Raw genomic sequence first — 11,784 nt, 5'->3', positions numbered from 1 at the left:
TCTCTGGAACAAACGATAATGTCTCTCTGTGCTTTGTTTCTCTTTCTCTCTCTCTCTCTCTCTCTCTCTCTCTCTCTCTCTCTCTCTCTCTCTCTCTCCCCATAACAGAAGCCGAACCTGATCCTGAACGTGGACGGTTTGATCGGCGTGGCGTTTGTGGACTTGTTGCGAACGTGTGGAGGATTCACTCGGTAAACACGTGCACACGTCCTCTGAAGAGCACAAGAGCACTACTAAGCGCGCACTTCAGCAGGTGGTCATGATTTGTAACGCTCTCTCTGTGTGTGTGTGTGTGTGTGTGTGTGTGTGTGTGTGTGTGTGTGTGTGTGTGTGTGTGTGTGTGTGTGTTTCAGAGACGAGGCGGACGAGTTTGTGGAAATCGGCGCTCTGAACGGGATTTTCGTTCTGGGACGCAGCATGGGCTTCATCGGTACAGCACATTACACACAACACAACACACCAGCATGGGCTGTGTCACAAACTGCACTGTACTCCACTCAGTAGTGCATCAGAGTAACACTTAAGAGTGTCACAGCCCAGGTTTCACTGATAATGATAATAGGCTACGTCTCAAACCACCATGTTAACACACTAAAATAGTGCACCAGCAGACGTTACTGCGAAGAGGGCGCTATTTTGACGTGCTGTTCAGCGTGTGATTTGGGACGCCGCCATCAAGCTAGTGTGCTAAAGTCTTTTTGCTCATGTTCCCTATGCCCTAGGTCACTACCTGGACCAGAAGCGATTGAAACAGGGCCTGTACCGCCACCCGTGGGACGACATCTCCTACGTGCTTCCTGAGCACATGTCCATGTGACCGTCATGGCCGCCGTGCTTAATTCGGAGTATAACTCGGAGGTGGAGGGAGAATGAAGTGCGCTATTTATATTCACGTGAAAATTAGGGAACACTTATTTAACGTCCGCCGCTGCGTCTCACACACATACACACACACACACACACACACACACACACTCCAACAGCAAGAACACTGCGATGTCATTACAGCCTGCTAACATGCTAGCATGATAACTAACTGGTTTACTAACTAGTGTAACAACCAGCTGGTTTCATAACTAACTATGTGGCTAATTACTTAACCTAATAACTATTTGTCTTACAAACAGGCTACCAAATAACTAGTCAGCTTGTTAACTAGCTTCTAGTAGTTTCATGACTAACTGTTTTGCTAATTAACTAGCTCAAGAACTAGCAGACTTGCTATCAAGCTACTATGATGAATAGTCAGCTCGATGACTAACTTCCTATCAGTTTCCATTCAGCTAGCATAATTACTAGCTGGTTTCATACTTACCTCTTTTTGTTCCTTGAGTACTAGTAGGCTTGCTTACAATCATGATAACTCACTAGCTGGTTTCATAACAAGCTGTTTCACTAACTAACTGGATTACACTAGCTAATTGGAAGCTAGTTATCACTTTGGCTACTGTGATTACTAGGCGCTTTAAAAACTAACTTTTGCTAATTACCAACCTTGACAACTAGCTTCCTTGATAACTAGTGTAATAACTAGCTGGTTTCATAACTAACTACTTGTTTTGCTAATTATGTTAGCTAATAGGAAGCTAGTTCTCAAGCTGACTAGAGTTCATGGCAGCTTGTTAGCAAGAGTACTAGTTCTTAAGCTAGGTAATTTGCAAAAAACAGTTCGTTATGAAACCAGTTAGTAGGTACACTAGCCGATAAATGACAACTAGTAGTCTTGCTGACCATGATAACTAGCTGGCTTGATAACTAGCTTATTATTTGCTAGTCTACTTTGATAGCTAGCTAGCTTGACAAATGTTTAGTGTTATAAATTGTGGAGCAAAGCATTCTGGGTAATTTTTGGTCTTGAAGTTCACTAGTGGACGAGGGTGCGTTTAAAAAGCAGGACTGGGACGCGGCCAAACTGCAAGATAACTTTTTTTTTTTTTTTAAAGTTTTTTTTAGATTTTTTTAGTTTAGCTTATTAATGATAAAATCAGGAAGAACCCGACACACCCACGCGCGCGCGCACACACACACACACACACATTTGTCTGCTTTTCTCAGTAATGAACATAATGAAAGCAGCTCACACACTCGCAACTCGTTACTGAAACTGGAAGACGATTCAGTTTGACGTCTGCTGTTACTGTGTGTGTGTGTGTGTGTGTGTGTGTGTGTGTGTGTGAGTTTGAGTGTTTCAGTAATGTGTTGATGTTACAGCTTCCCTCTTCGCCTCAGTAACGGTTGTATCTCCTTCACCAGCCTGCTGCATGACCTGCCCTCCTTCTCTAATCACACACACACACACACACACACACACACACATCACTAACTGTTTATTCTGGTGTTTGGGCGAGACTGGGATTCTCCGCTACAACCCTGTTTTTATGTTTCTGTATTTAAATGTGAAATCAAGCAGCTTTTTTGCTATCTTCTGTTTTCTTTCCTTTTTTTAAAAAATATATGCTAAAAACTGTAATATTGTAGAATATAATAAAGTCCTTCTTGGTTACCTCCTGTGTGTGTGTGTGTGTGTGTGTGTGTGTGTGTTCAGCACTATATCTGGACGATAAGTGATGATAGTATCATAGTAGAAAAGTCATTTAGGAGAAATTTAGTCGTCTAAAATCACTCTCATGTTTAGCATCACTTTCATATTTGGGCTCATTTTGACCCCAACAGAAGAGAAAGAAATAAAATATTAACCTAAAAAAGATTACTAGCTTCTTTAGCTGGTGTAATGACTAGCTGGTTTCAAAACTTTAGTACCTGTTTTGCTAATTTACTTTAGCTAATAAGATGTTATTAGGTTGGCTAGTTATCGCTGTAGCTAGTTAGCAAGAGTGTTAAGTTCTCAAGCGAGGTAATGTGCAAAACTGTTGTGAAAACAGACAGTAATTACACCAGCTTCCTGTTAGCTAGCATAATAACTAGCTTCATATTAGCTAGTGTAATAACTAGTTTAATAACTAGTAGTCTTTCTAACAAGCTACCGTGATAGCGGGACAATTTGATAACTAGCTTCCTGTTAGCTAGTCCACTGTGCTAGCTTGCTAACTGGTTAAGCTAAATAAAATGAAGTCCAGCACATTAGAGTATGTTAGGGGGAAACTGCTTAGGAAACATTTTGCTATCTAATATCTTACTTTATTGCGACTTTCAGTAAGATTGGACCAGAACGGATTAAACAGAGCAGAAGGATGAAAAGAAATAAAACATTTGACTAAAAATGGACATAAAATTCAGCCTTTATTCTCATGTATATATCTTTATCAATGTTGAGGAGATTAAACAACATTTCCATAATAAACTAAAATCCTTTTCGTTATTTTTCAGTGATAAATACGCAAAGTTTTTTCTTTTAAACTTTTTTTTTTTTTTTCAGAATAATGAGCAACGGTTTCCGTTTCTGTTTAAAAAAAAAATTAGCGTGTCTGTGAAGAAGTTTGGTGGCGATGCGGAGTGGATTACGTCACTGTACCGGAAGTGACACGTCACATTGACACCGGAAGTCGATTTCTTTGAATTCGCAAGCTAGCAAACTACTCCTTTAGCAATAGCACTTAGCTTTTACAAAGGATGAAAGTTCACTCGTTATAAACTCCGTGTATAAAGATTAACAGATAGCTAGGTTTTTTATTTAGGAATTTAAAAATTAATGGTGGCGTATTTATACTGCAACGTCATGCGCGTGCGCGTGCACGTCGACTTCATCTCAACCCTGTTTACACATTAAAATGAATCATTTACAAAATATATTTTTGTTTTCTAAGCAAGTTGTAGATTTTGGTTGCTAAATATAACGCTCCTAACTATTGGCCAGGCCCGACGTTTCAGAGTGACATTTCCATGGTAACGGCGACGTTTCTGATTGGGTGGGCCGCACTGGAGGATTGTGGGTAGTGTAGTCCTTGAACAAATCGTGACTTTGCAAATAACGTGTATAATTATTTTTAATTATTTTAAAGCTATTAAATTTCGCACTAATGATAGTTAGTTAACGGTAGTTAATACATTATGTCTAAAAAAAATGATATATAATTAAGGATAATTCATGACCTGTCACTTTCACTTCCGGAAGCGGCCAGCTCCAGCTCTATGGCAACGTCATCCGTGTTGCGTGTGCGCGTGCGCTGCTTCGCCTGTCTCCGGCGTTTATGTTTGTGTGCGTGTGTCTGAGTGTGCTTTACCGAACCGAGCTAGCGCGTTTGTTACGGTTCCGACCCGCAGAGGTGCGCGACATGGCGGCGGCGGCGGCGGCGGCCCCAAACTCGAGCCCAAACTCGAACTCGAACTCGAATCCAGGCCGGAGCTCAGGTTCGGGTTCAGGCGCGAGCCCGGAGGAGGCGCACCGGCCCGCGGCGGCAGCAGCAGCAGCGTCGGCGGCTCTGGCGAGTGACGGTGAACCGGAGGAGGCCGAGCAGTTCTCCTCAGCGCTGCACTGCTCGGAGCTCGCGCGGCGGCAGAACGAGCAGCGGAAGCTCGGGCTCTTCTGCGACGTCACGCTGGCGTTCAGCGGCGGCGGCGGCGGCGGAGGAGGAGGGGGAGGAGGAGGAGAGGGCGCGGGCAGTGGGTTCGAGCTCGGCGCGCACCGGTCTGTGCTCGCAGCCGCCACCGATTACTTCACCCCGCTGCTCGGGGGCCAGTTCGCGGAGTCCGTGTCGCGGCGCGTGGAGATGAAGGAGTGGAGCAGCGAGTCGGGGCCCGAGCGCGAGACCGTCGAGGGCGTCGTGCAGTTCATGTACACCGGAGAGATCCGCGTCAGCACGAGCAACGTGCACGAGGTGCTGGAGCTCGCGGACAGGTGAGACCTGAGCCTGTGTAACAGGGTTGTGTAAAGTCTGCTGTTTTACCTGCATTAAAGGTGCAGTGCACGCTCAGAACCGTGCTCTTCCCTGCCACTGGGCCGGTACCATCATCTTCTCAGAATGAGGAACCTTCTCACTTAAAGCTGCATCTGATGCTGCAGTGCTCACAGGCTCACTGAAACCATTAGAAGATCGGAAGACCCTCACCTGATCTGCTTCCGATCTTCTTCTTCTTCTTCGTACGGTTTAGGTGTTCCTCTACCCACTGTGTTCTCAGATTCATGTTCTTGACTGACAGGAGAGGAACCCGGTATGGTCTTCTGCCCTTGTAGCTCATCCACTTCAGGGTTGAATGTTTTGTGTGTTCTGAGATGCTTTTCTGCTCACCACGGTTGTAAAGAGTGTCTGAGTTACTGTCAGCTAAAACCGGATTCAAAGTCACTGAGATCACACTTTTGTTGTGAACGTTAACTGAAGCTCTTGAGCTGTATCTGCGAGATATTAATGCATTGCTCTGCTGCGTCCTGATTGGCTGACTGGATAGTTGCATGAATCAGCAGGTGTTCCTAATAAAGTGGTCAGTGAGTCTTTCGACCCAAAAAACATGAAGTCAACAAACAATAGCTGCTAATCAAAGGTCAAAAAGTAGCTAATAAATTAAATGTATAATTGTATTATTATTATTACGTTAGATTTATTTCCACTGTATTATATAAGGAATAAAACTCTTTGTAATGCTGTAACAGGAAAACAATCAACAATGTGTTTTATTTCTCTTATACCACAGCGAGCTACCAACACGTACAATTTTAATTTTAATGTATTAATCAGCATATTGTACTTTACATCAGTTTATAGTTACATTTATTGTTGTGGAACAGTGAAACGAGTTAGTTCCTATTGTCACTTACTTTATAGCAGCTATAAACTTTTGTTATAAAAATTTTGTCTCTCTTTAAGCTAATAAGCCCAAAAAAAAAAAAAAAAAAACGCAGCTTGTTACGCCTGTTACCGAGAAACCGCAAAGAAGCGTAAACTCCTCTGTCCTGAAGATGTCGGAAAACCTACAGCTTTACCTCTGACACTGGAGACTCCTTCCATAAACATTAAATTTCTCCTTAGACAAGACTTCACCATATTAACGGTTATACATGTACACGTCACTGTGAATTAGCTCTTACTATAGAAACGATAATGTATCAGAACGAGTGTGTTAATATAAATCTGTGATGGTGCTAAGTTACAGCTACAGATTACAGCTCGTAATTACCAGAAACAAAATTCTCTTATCTTCCAATCAAGCGATTGGTTGCTGAGGATATTAACCAATCAGGCTGGCTGATACGAGAGTGCAGTATCAATGTTATGATAAATTCTGTCACCATGCACTTTTCTGAAATATCTCGAGCGTCATCGTAGTAGCTTTTTCATAGTAATCGATAAATGTCCACTAGAGCGGTGGTTCTCAACATAGGGTCCAGGGGGTTGGCTATAATATTATAGAAGTTATTATATTTAGGGGTCCAAGCACTGAAGTCATCTCAAACCTGATTTGTTCAGAAATAGAATGCTCTATTGCTCCAAAAATATTACTCACTGAGGCGTTCCTCAGGGTCTGAGAACCCCTGCACTAGAGGACATTGACGATCCCACGTTGTTGTCTTGATTTTTAAATGTTCCTGTTTTTTTTTTTGTCCGTCAGGTTCCTGCTGGTGCAGCTGAAGGAGTTCTGTGGGGATTTCCTGAAGCGGAAGCTGAGCCTGGCGAACTGCGTGGCCGTACACAGCCTGGCGCACATGTACACGCTGGACCAGCTGGCGTTGCGCGCCGCTGAAATGATACGGCGCAACTTCCACAGGGTGATCCAAGACGACGAGTTCTACACGCTGCCGTTCCACCTGGTGCGCGACTGGCTGAGCGACGCCGAGATCACCGTCGACTCGGAGGAGGTTTTGTTCGACGCCGTTGTCAAGTGGGTGCGTCGGGGCACTGAGGACCGCGAGAGGCACTTTGAGGAGCTTTTCCGCCTCCTTAGGCTGCCTCAGATCAAGCCCACTTACCTGACGAGGGTGGTGAAGAACGAGCCGCTCGTGGCGCGGAACGAGGCATGTCTCAAACTCGTCTCGGATGCTGTGGAGAGTCACGCCATCCGTTTTGAGAACCATAAAAAATCAGCATCTGATTCGGAATTCTGGGCCGCTTTTCAGCCTCGATTCGGACAAAACATGGACGTCATCATGGTGGTCGGTGGAGTTTCGGAAGGAGGCGACTATTTGAGCGAGTGTGTCGGGTATTTTGTGTATGAAGATCGTTGGGTGAATCTTCCACACATCCATAACCACCTTGATGGCCACGCAATCGCAGTTACAGATTCGTACGTCTACGTCGCAGGATCTATGGAACCCGGATTCGCCAAAACAGTGGAAAGATACAATCCGAATCGCAACACTTGGGAGCAAGTGAGCAATCTCACGACTCGGAAGCACTCGTTCGGCCTGACGTGTGTCAAAAATATCCTCTACAGCATCGGAGGGCACGGGAATTTCAGCCCGGGATTCAAGGATGTAAGTGTTTACGAACCGGAGCAGGACAAATGGCACAATTTGGAATCAGCACCAAAAATCTTGCGAGACGTGAAAGCGATTAGCGTTGAAGATCGCTACGTTTACGTAACGGCGAGGACCCCCGTGGATACGGACAACGATGATGGGCTCAAGACGGTGACGACGCGCTACGACACCGAGAGCCGCCAGTGGCAGGAAGTCGATTCTTTGCCCCTGATTGACAATTACTGCCTCTTCCAGATGGCTGTGGCGTCCACAAATTTTTACCACACCGCATCATGCTGTCCGAGAAGCTACACTAATGTCCGAGATGAAGCCGCACGGCAGAAAATTAGTGCCCGAATCTCAGATGAGATCCTTGAAAGCCTGCCTCCGGAGGTCACCAGCGTTGAAGGCGCCGCTGTGTGCTTCCTCGGAGACGACGTGTTTGTCATCGGTGGCTGGAAAAACAGCGACGACGTGGACAAGCAGTATCGAAAAGAGGCGTACCGTTACTGCGCTGAGAGGAAACGATGGATGCTGCTTCCTCCGATGCCGCAGCCTCGTTGCCGGGCGACCGCGTGCCACGTCCGTATCCCCTACCGCTTCCTGTATGGGTGCCAGAGGTACCCGATGCCGCAGAATTTAGCGCGACAGCGAGACCGGATGCAGCAGATGCAGCAGCTTCATCGGCGCACGCTCACCCTGCGCAGGCAGCTGCAGTCTCAGATCGAATGCTGAAGGAATAAACAATATTCGGCGGTGTTTTGGGTCCAAGCTGAAGGAAGAGAGTTCTCTGGGCCATCAGGTGGTGATGAGGAGCTGCTGTGATTTTGTGAATACCATCAACATCTTTTGGTCCAGCCTTCATCTTCTCACAGAGGAAAATGAGGTCGGAAACTTGATCGTCATTGTGTGTTGAAAGTAATGGCAAAAACGAATGCTAGAAAAGGTCCTCCAGGCCACTTGGGAGCGCTGATGAACGAAGAAATGTGATGTTCATTTTCATTGTGTATTAACGCTTCTTTGTATATTTATTTGTCAACTTTTTGGTTTCTGGGGATGAAATTGAAGCCTCAGTGAGAGCAGCATGAGATCTGCTGGTCTGGATTGAAGGAGTCAGAGATAGTCGGTGACAATCGCCTGTGTTTTGGGTTCAGCGTGAATGTCCTCAGGTCCACTGGGGGGTGACGATGAACAAGGAGCTATAAATAACATTCCACCATTACGGGTTTCATATTGTGTTCTGTATATGGTATTTGTCAAGCTTTTCGTAGAGACCGACTGATGTGAAGATTTTGTCGCTTTTAAGGAGCTAAAAATTCTCAAAATTTAGGCAAGCACCAGTAGGTTTTTAGGCAAACTCATAAACAACAGTGACAAAATCTCTAAACGTAACTTGAGCTTTTTGCTTAAATGTCAAGAGATGGCGAGTTTAAATCCTGATGATGTCGCTGTTGTTGAACTACGTTCATACACAGCATCACTTCCTGCGAGTGATTAGCCCCGACCCCAACGTTAGCGCCTGCATCGTGTTTGATGGCTGTTCAAAATAGCGTCACGTACGTGAATAAGGTTTTCGTGTTAAAAAAAAATGTAGACATATTTCCAGTGATTGCAGTAAGCCTGTGAAGAGTGCAATATAAAACGCGTATATAACAGTCAGGCCGTAGATTTCTCAGTTAAAGTTTCTGCTAAGAATGTGAGCTTATGCATATTATATAATGTATAGGAAAATGTTTCATAATTCTCTCTCTCTCTCTCTCTCTCTCTCTTTCTCTCTCTCCCTCTCTCTCTCTCTCTCTCTCTCTCTCTCTCTCTCTATATATATATATATATATATATATATATATATATATATATATATATATATATACACACACACATACACACACACACACACACACACACACACATCATTTTATTATACTTTTTATGTCTGATGCTCATAAATTTCCTCCAGGCCACTAGAGGGCAATGAAGAGTGAAGAACATTCAGCCATTGCGGAATACTACACCGTTTTGTGTTTTACTGTGTGTTCAGACCTGCCAACTTTTCCGCGTTTTATGTAATTGCGCCATGTTTTAACACCAGAGGAAGCTGTTTTTTTTTTCAAGTTTTCACTCAAAAATACAATCAAAATGGTTTTCTTTTTCCCCCCGTAGATGAAAACTGCCGCGTAATACTACACATTATTCCTCTTCGTAGCTGGCAGGTCTGAGTGTTTGATATTTGTTTCTTTTTTCTTGCGTGTGTGTTAAGGGGCGGGGTTTGTATCGAGGAAGTGGTGATGTGTATATAGTGGTGTATATAATAACTGTATTATATAATGTACAGGAAGGAACGACTGCTCCCAAGGTCACGCGTGTTGTTCGTATCGTTGTACATGTTGTTTACTTTGGATGTATGAAGCGTCGATTTATCGGCTTTGCTTCGGTTTTTGCCTTAATTTTGCGAGATGTGTTTCGTCACAAAGACAAATGTAGAACCAGCATCGCTGTTAGTGATGATCTGCTTCGCTATGAGACAATTATCACATTTTTTTTTTTTTTTTTTTGTGTATCTTGTATCATAATTTATATAATTTTTGAACATTCCAGTTGTGCATAGCTGCAGCAGATTAAAAAAATCCCATTTTGCTAATTATTTTATGAATGGACGACCAAAATGTGAGAATTTAGGTCTTTTTTTTTTTTTTTTTTTTTGCTAAAGCTTTTTAACTTGCACATGTAGCATCATCTTGCACTTTGCCACATTTCTGATTTGCATATTTTTGTTTCCTCATTGGGTTCTGCACTTGAAACTTGAAAAGCACTTCTAAGGCGACTCGGCGTCTTAATCGTTAGTGGTACTAAGGCTTTGTTAAATTACGACCTTATCGACCTTGTTTACTTCCCTTTGTTTACGTCTCCTTGTTCATATTAATGGCAGTTCCATTACTTTATAAGCGCGACTTCAGGAACGCAACTTACCCGGAAGGCGTTGCTCCCTTTTCAGAGATGCAGCTTCCGTCTTTTCAAAATGGCGGATAAAGTCTATCTCCAGTTAGCAAGCTTAAATACATTGTGATATTTTAAAAATATATAACATTGGATTTGTCATGGTTAGATAACAGGCAAGGCGACTTTACTTTCTTCACTGCTTTCTTTACTCTGCTAGTTAGCGTGACCGCTAATGGGCGAGCCGGTACGAGTCTGTACGGATACGATTAGAAGGAAACTCCAGGTCGATGAGGACGTACAGAACGCAATGCGGAATTTAAGCAAAAAGGGGCCATTACAGTAGTAGTTTATTGTGTCTAACGGCATTAAATGATAGTGATATTTTATTTTCTACCTCAGTGCTTCCTTACACTGTGTGTGTTAATGTCAGTTTGCATTACGTAAGCATATCACTGAGACGCAAGGGGAAAAAATCCCCATCGTCTCATTATTACGAGATTTTTCTTGTTTTTACAAGAACGGCATCTCACTGCTACAAAAAAAATGATTAAGAGAAATGATTCAATTTAATTTTATTTGTATAGCGCTTTTACCAGCGGACATTTTCACAAAGCAGCTTCACAGAAATATATGTACAGAAATTTATAAATTTATTCCTAATGAGCGAGCCAGAGGCGACGGTGGTGAGGAAAAACTCCTTGAGATGATATGAGGAAGAAACCTTGACTCAAAAGGGAACTCATCCTCATCTGGGTGACACCGGATAGTGCGATTATAAATCATTCCCTTCTATATCTGTGTGCTATAGAGTCAAATAGTGCAATTGTGTAACCAGTAAACTCATTACAGTTTACACATGAAGTCTATTTTGTTGAATTTATCAGCTGTTCACTGATGGAGATCTGAGTGCAAAACTGTTCCTATCAGTTGAAGCCAAAGCCATCTTCATGGTTTCTAAGTGGAACCATCCTCAGTAATCTCAGTGATCTTCAGGCTGTCTGTGTGGGCCATCCTCAGCAGCAGCGAGTGACTTCCAAGTGATGAGAACTTCAACCAGAAGGCAGGTCTGAGGAGCAGAAGGAGTCAGGATCACTGGCATCTCAGGAGCTTGTGTAGCTCGACACAGAGAGAGAGAGAGAGAGAGAGAGAGAGAGAGAGAGAGAGAATATGTTAGGTAAGCTTTTTGTCCCATAATGGTTAAGGACAATGTACTTTATGTGCAGAGAGCAAGCAGGGACTCCAGCAAGACTAGCTATGACAGCATAACTAAAAGGGAGAGCCAGAAGCTAACACAGACATGAGGGAGTCCTGGGACATAAAGCAGCCAAACATCCCAGTTCACCACAACACTCTACGCCTGTGAAACCTCCTGATCTGCTCCTTTACCTAAGAAAAATACTATTCACTAAAGGCTTGACTAAACAAATATGTTTTCAGCCGAGACTTAAACACTGAGACTGTGTCTGAGCCCCGAACACCAATTGGAAGGCTGCTCCATA

The 11,784-nt window shown here is 43.6% G+C and overlaps 2 protein-coding genes across 6 annotated transcripts in view; both read left to right on the top strand.

Annotated features, from left to right (window-relative positions):
- Positions 1–2,503, top strand: part of aclyb (ATP citrate lyase b) — a 23,940-nt gene extending 21,437 nt beyond the window's left edge. For all 5 annotated transcript variants that reach the window (XM_053238558.1, XM_053238557.1, XM_053238555.1 and 2 more), the window contains 3 exons: positions 109–191; positions 354–430; positions 723–2,503. In XM_053238558.1, the coding sequence (XP_053094533.1) occupies positions 109–191; positions 354–430; positions 723–817 (255 nt within the window). In that variant the 3' untranslated portion in view covers positions 818–2,503. The remainder of the gene's footprint in view (positions 1–108; positions 192–353; positions 431–722) is intronic.
- Positions 2,504–3,550: 1,047 nt separating this feature from the next.
- On the top strand, positions 3,551–9,159 carry klhl11 (kelch-like family member 11). Its single transcript, XM_026927863.3, has 2 exons — positions 3,551–4,795; positions 6,502–9,159. The coding sequence occupies exons 1-2, from the start codon at positions 4,149–4,151 to the stop codon at positions 8,081–8,083; spliced, it is 2,229 nt and encodes a 742-aa protein (XP_026783664.3). The 5' UTR covers positions 3,551–4,148; the 3' UTR covers positions 8,084–9,159.
- The last annotated feature ends 2,625 nt before the right edge of the window (positions 9,160–11,784 follow it).

This window comes from Pangasianodon hypophthalmus, chromosome 12 (assembly GCF_027358585.1).
Source record: "Pangasianodon hypophthalmus isolate fPanHyp1 chromosome 12, fPanHyp1.pri, whole genome shotgun sequence".
NCBI lineage: Eukaryota > Metazoa > Chordata > Actinopteri > Siluriformes > Pangasiidae > Pangasianodon > Pangasianodon hypophthalmus.
The sequence above is the reverse complement of the archived record's forward strand: the minus strand, read 5'-3'. Positions and strand labels throughout refer to the sequence as shown.

Excerpts from the sequence above, each read along its gene's own strand:
- klhl11 (XM_026927863.3), top strand. The coding sequence starts at position 4,149 with ATGTTTGTGTGCGTGTGTCTGAGTGTGCTTTACCGAACCGAGCTAGCG. Across the intron at positions 4,796-6,501 it reads GTGCTGGAGCTCGCGGACAG|GTTCCTGCTGGTGCAGCTGA; the intron begins GTGAGACCTGAG and ends TTTGTCCGTCAG.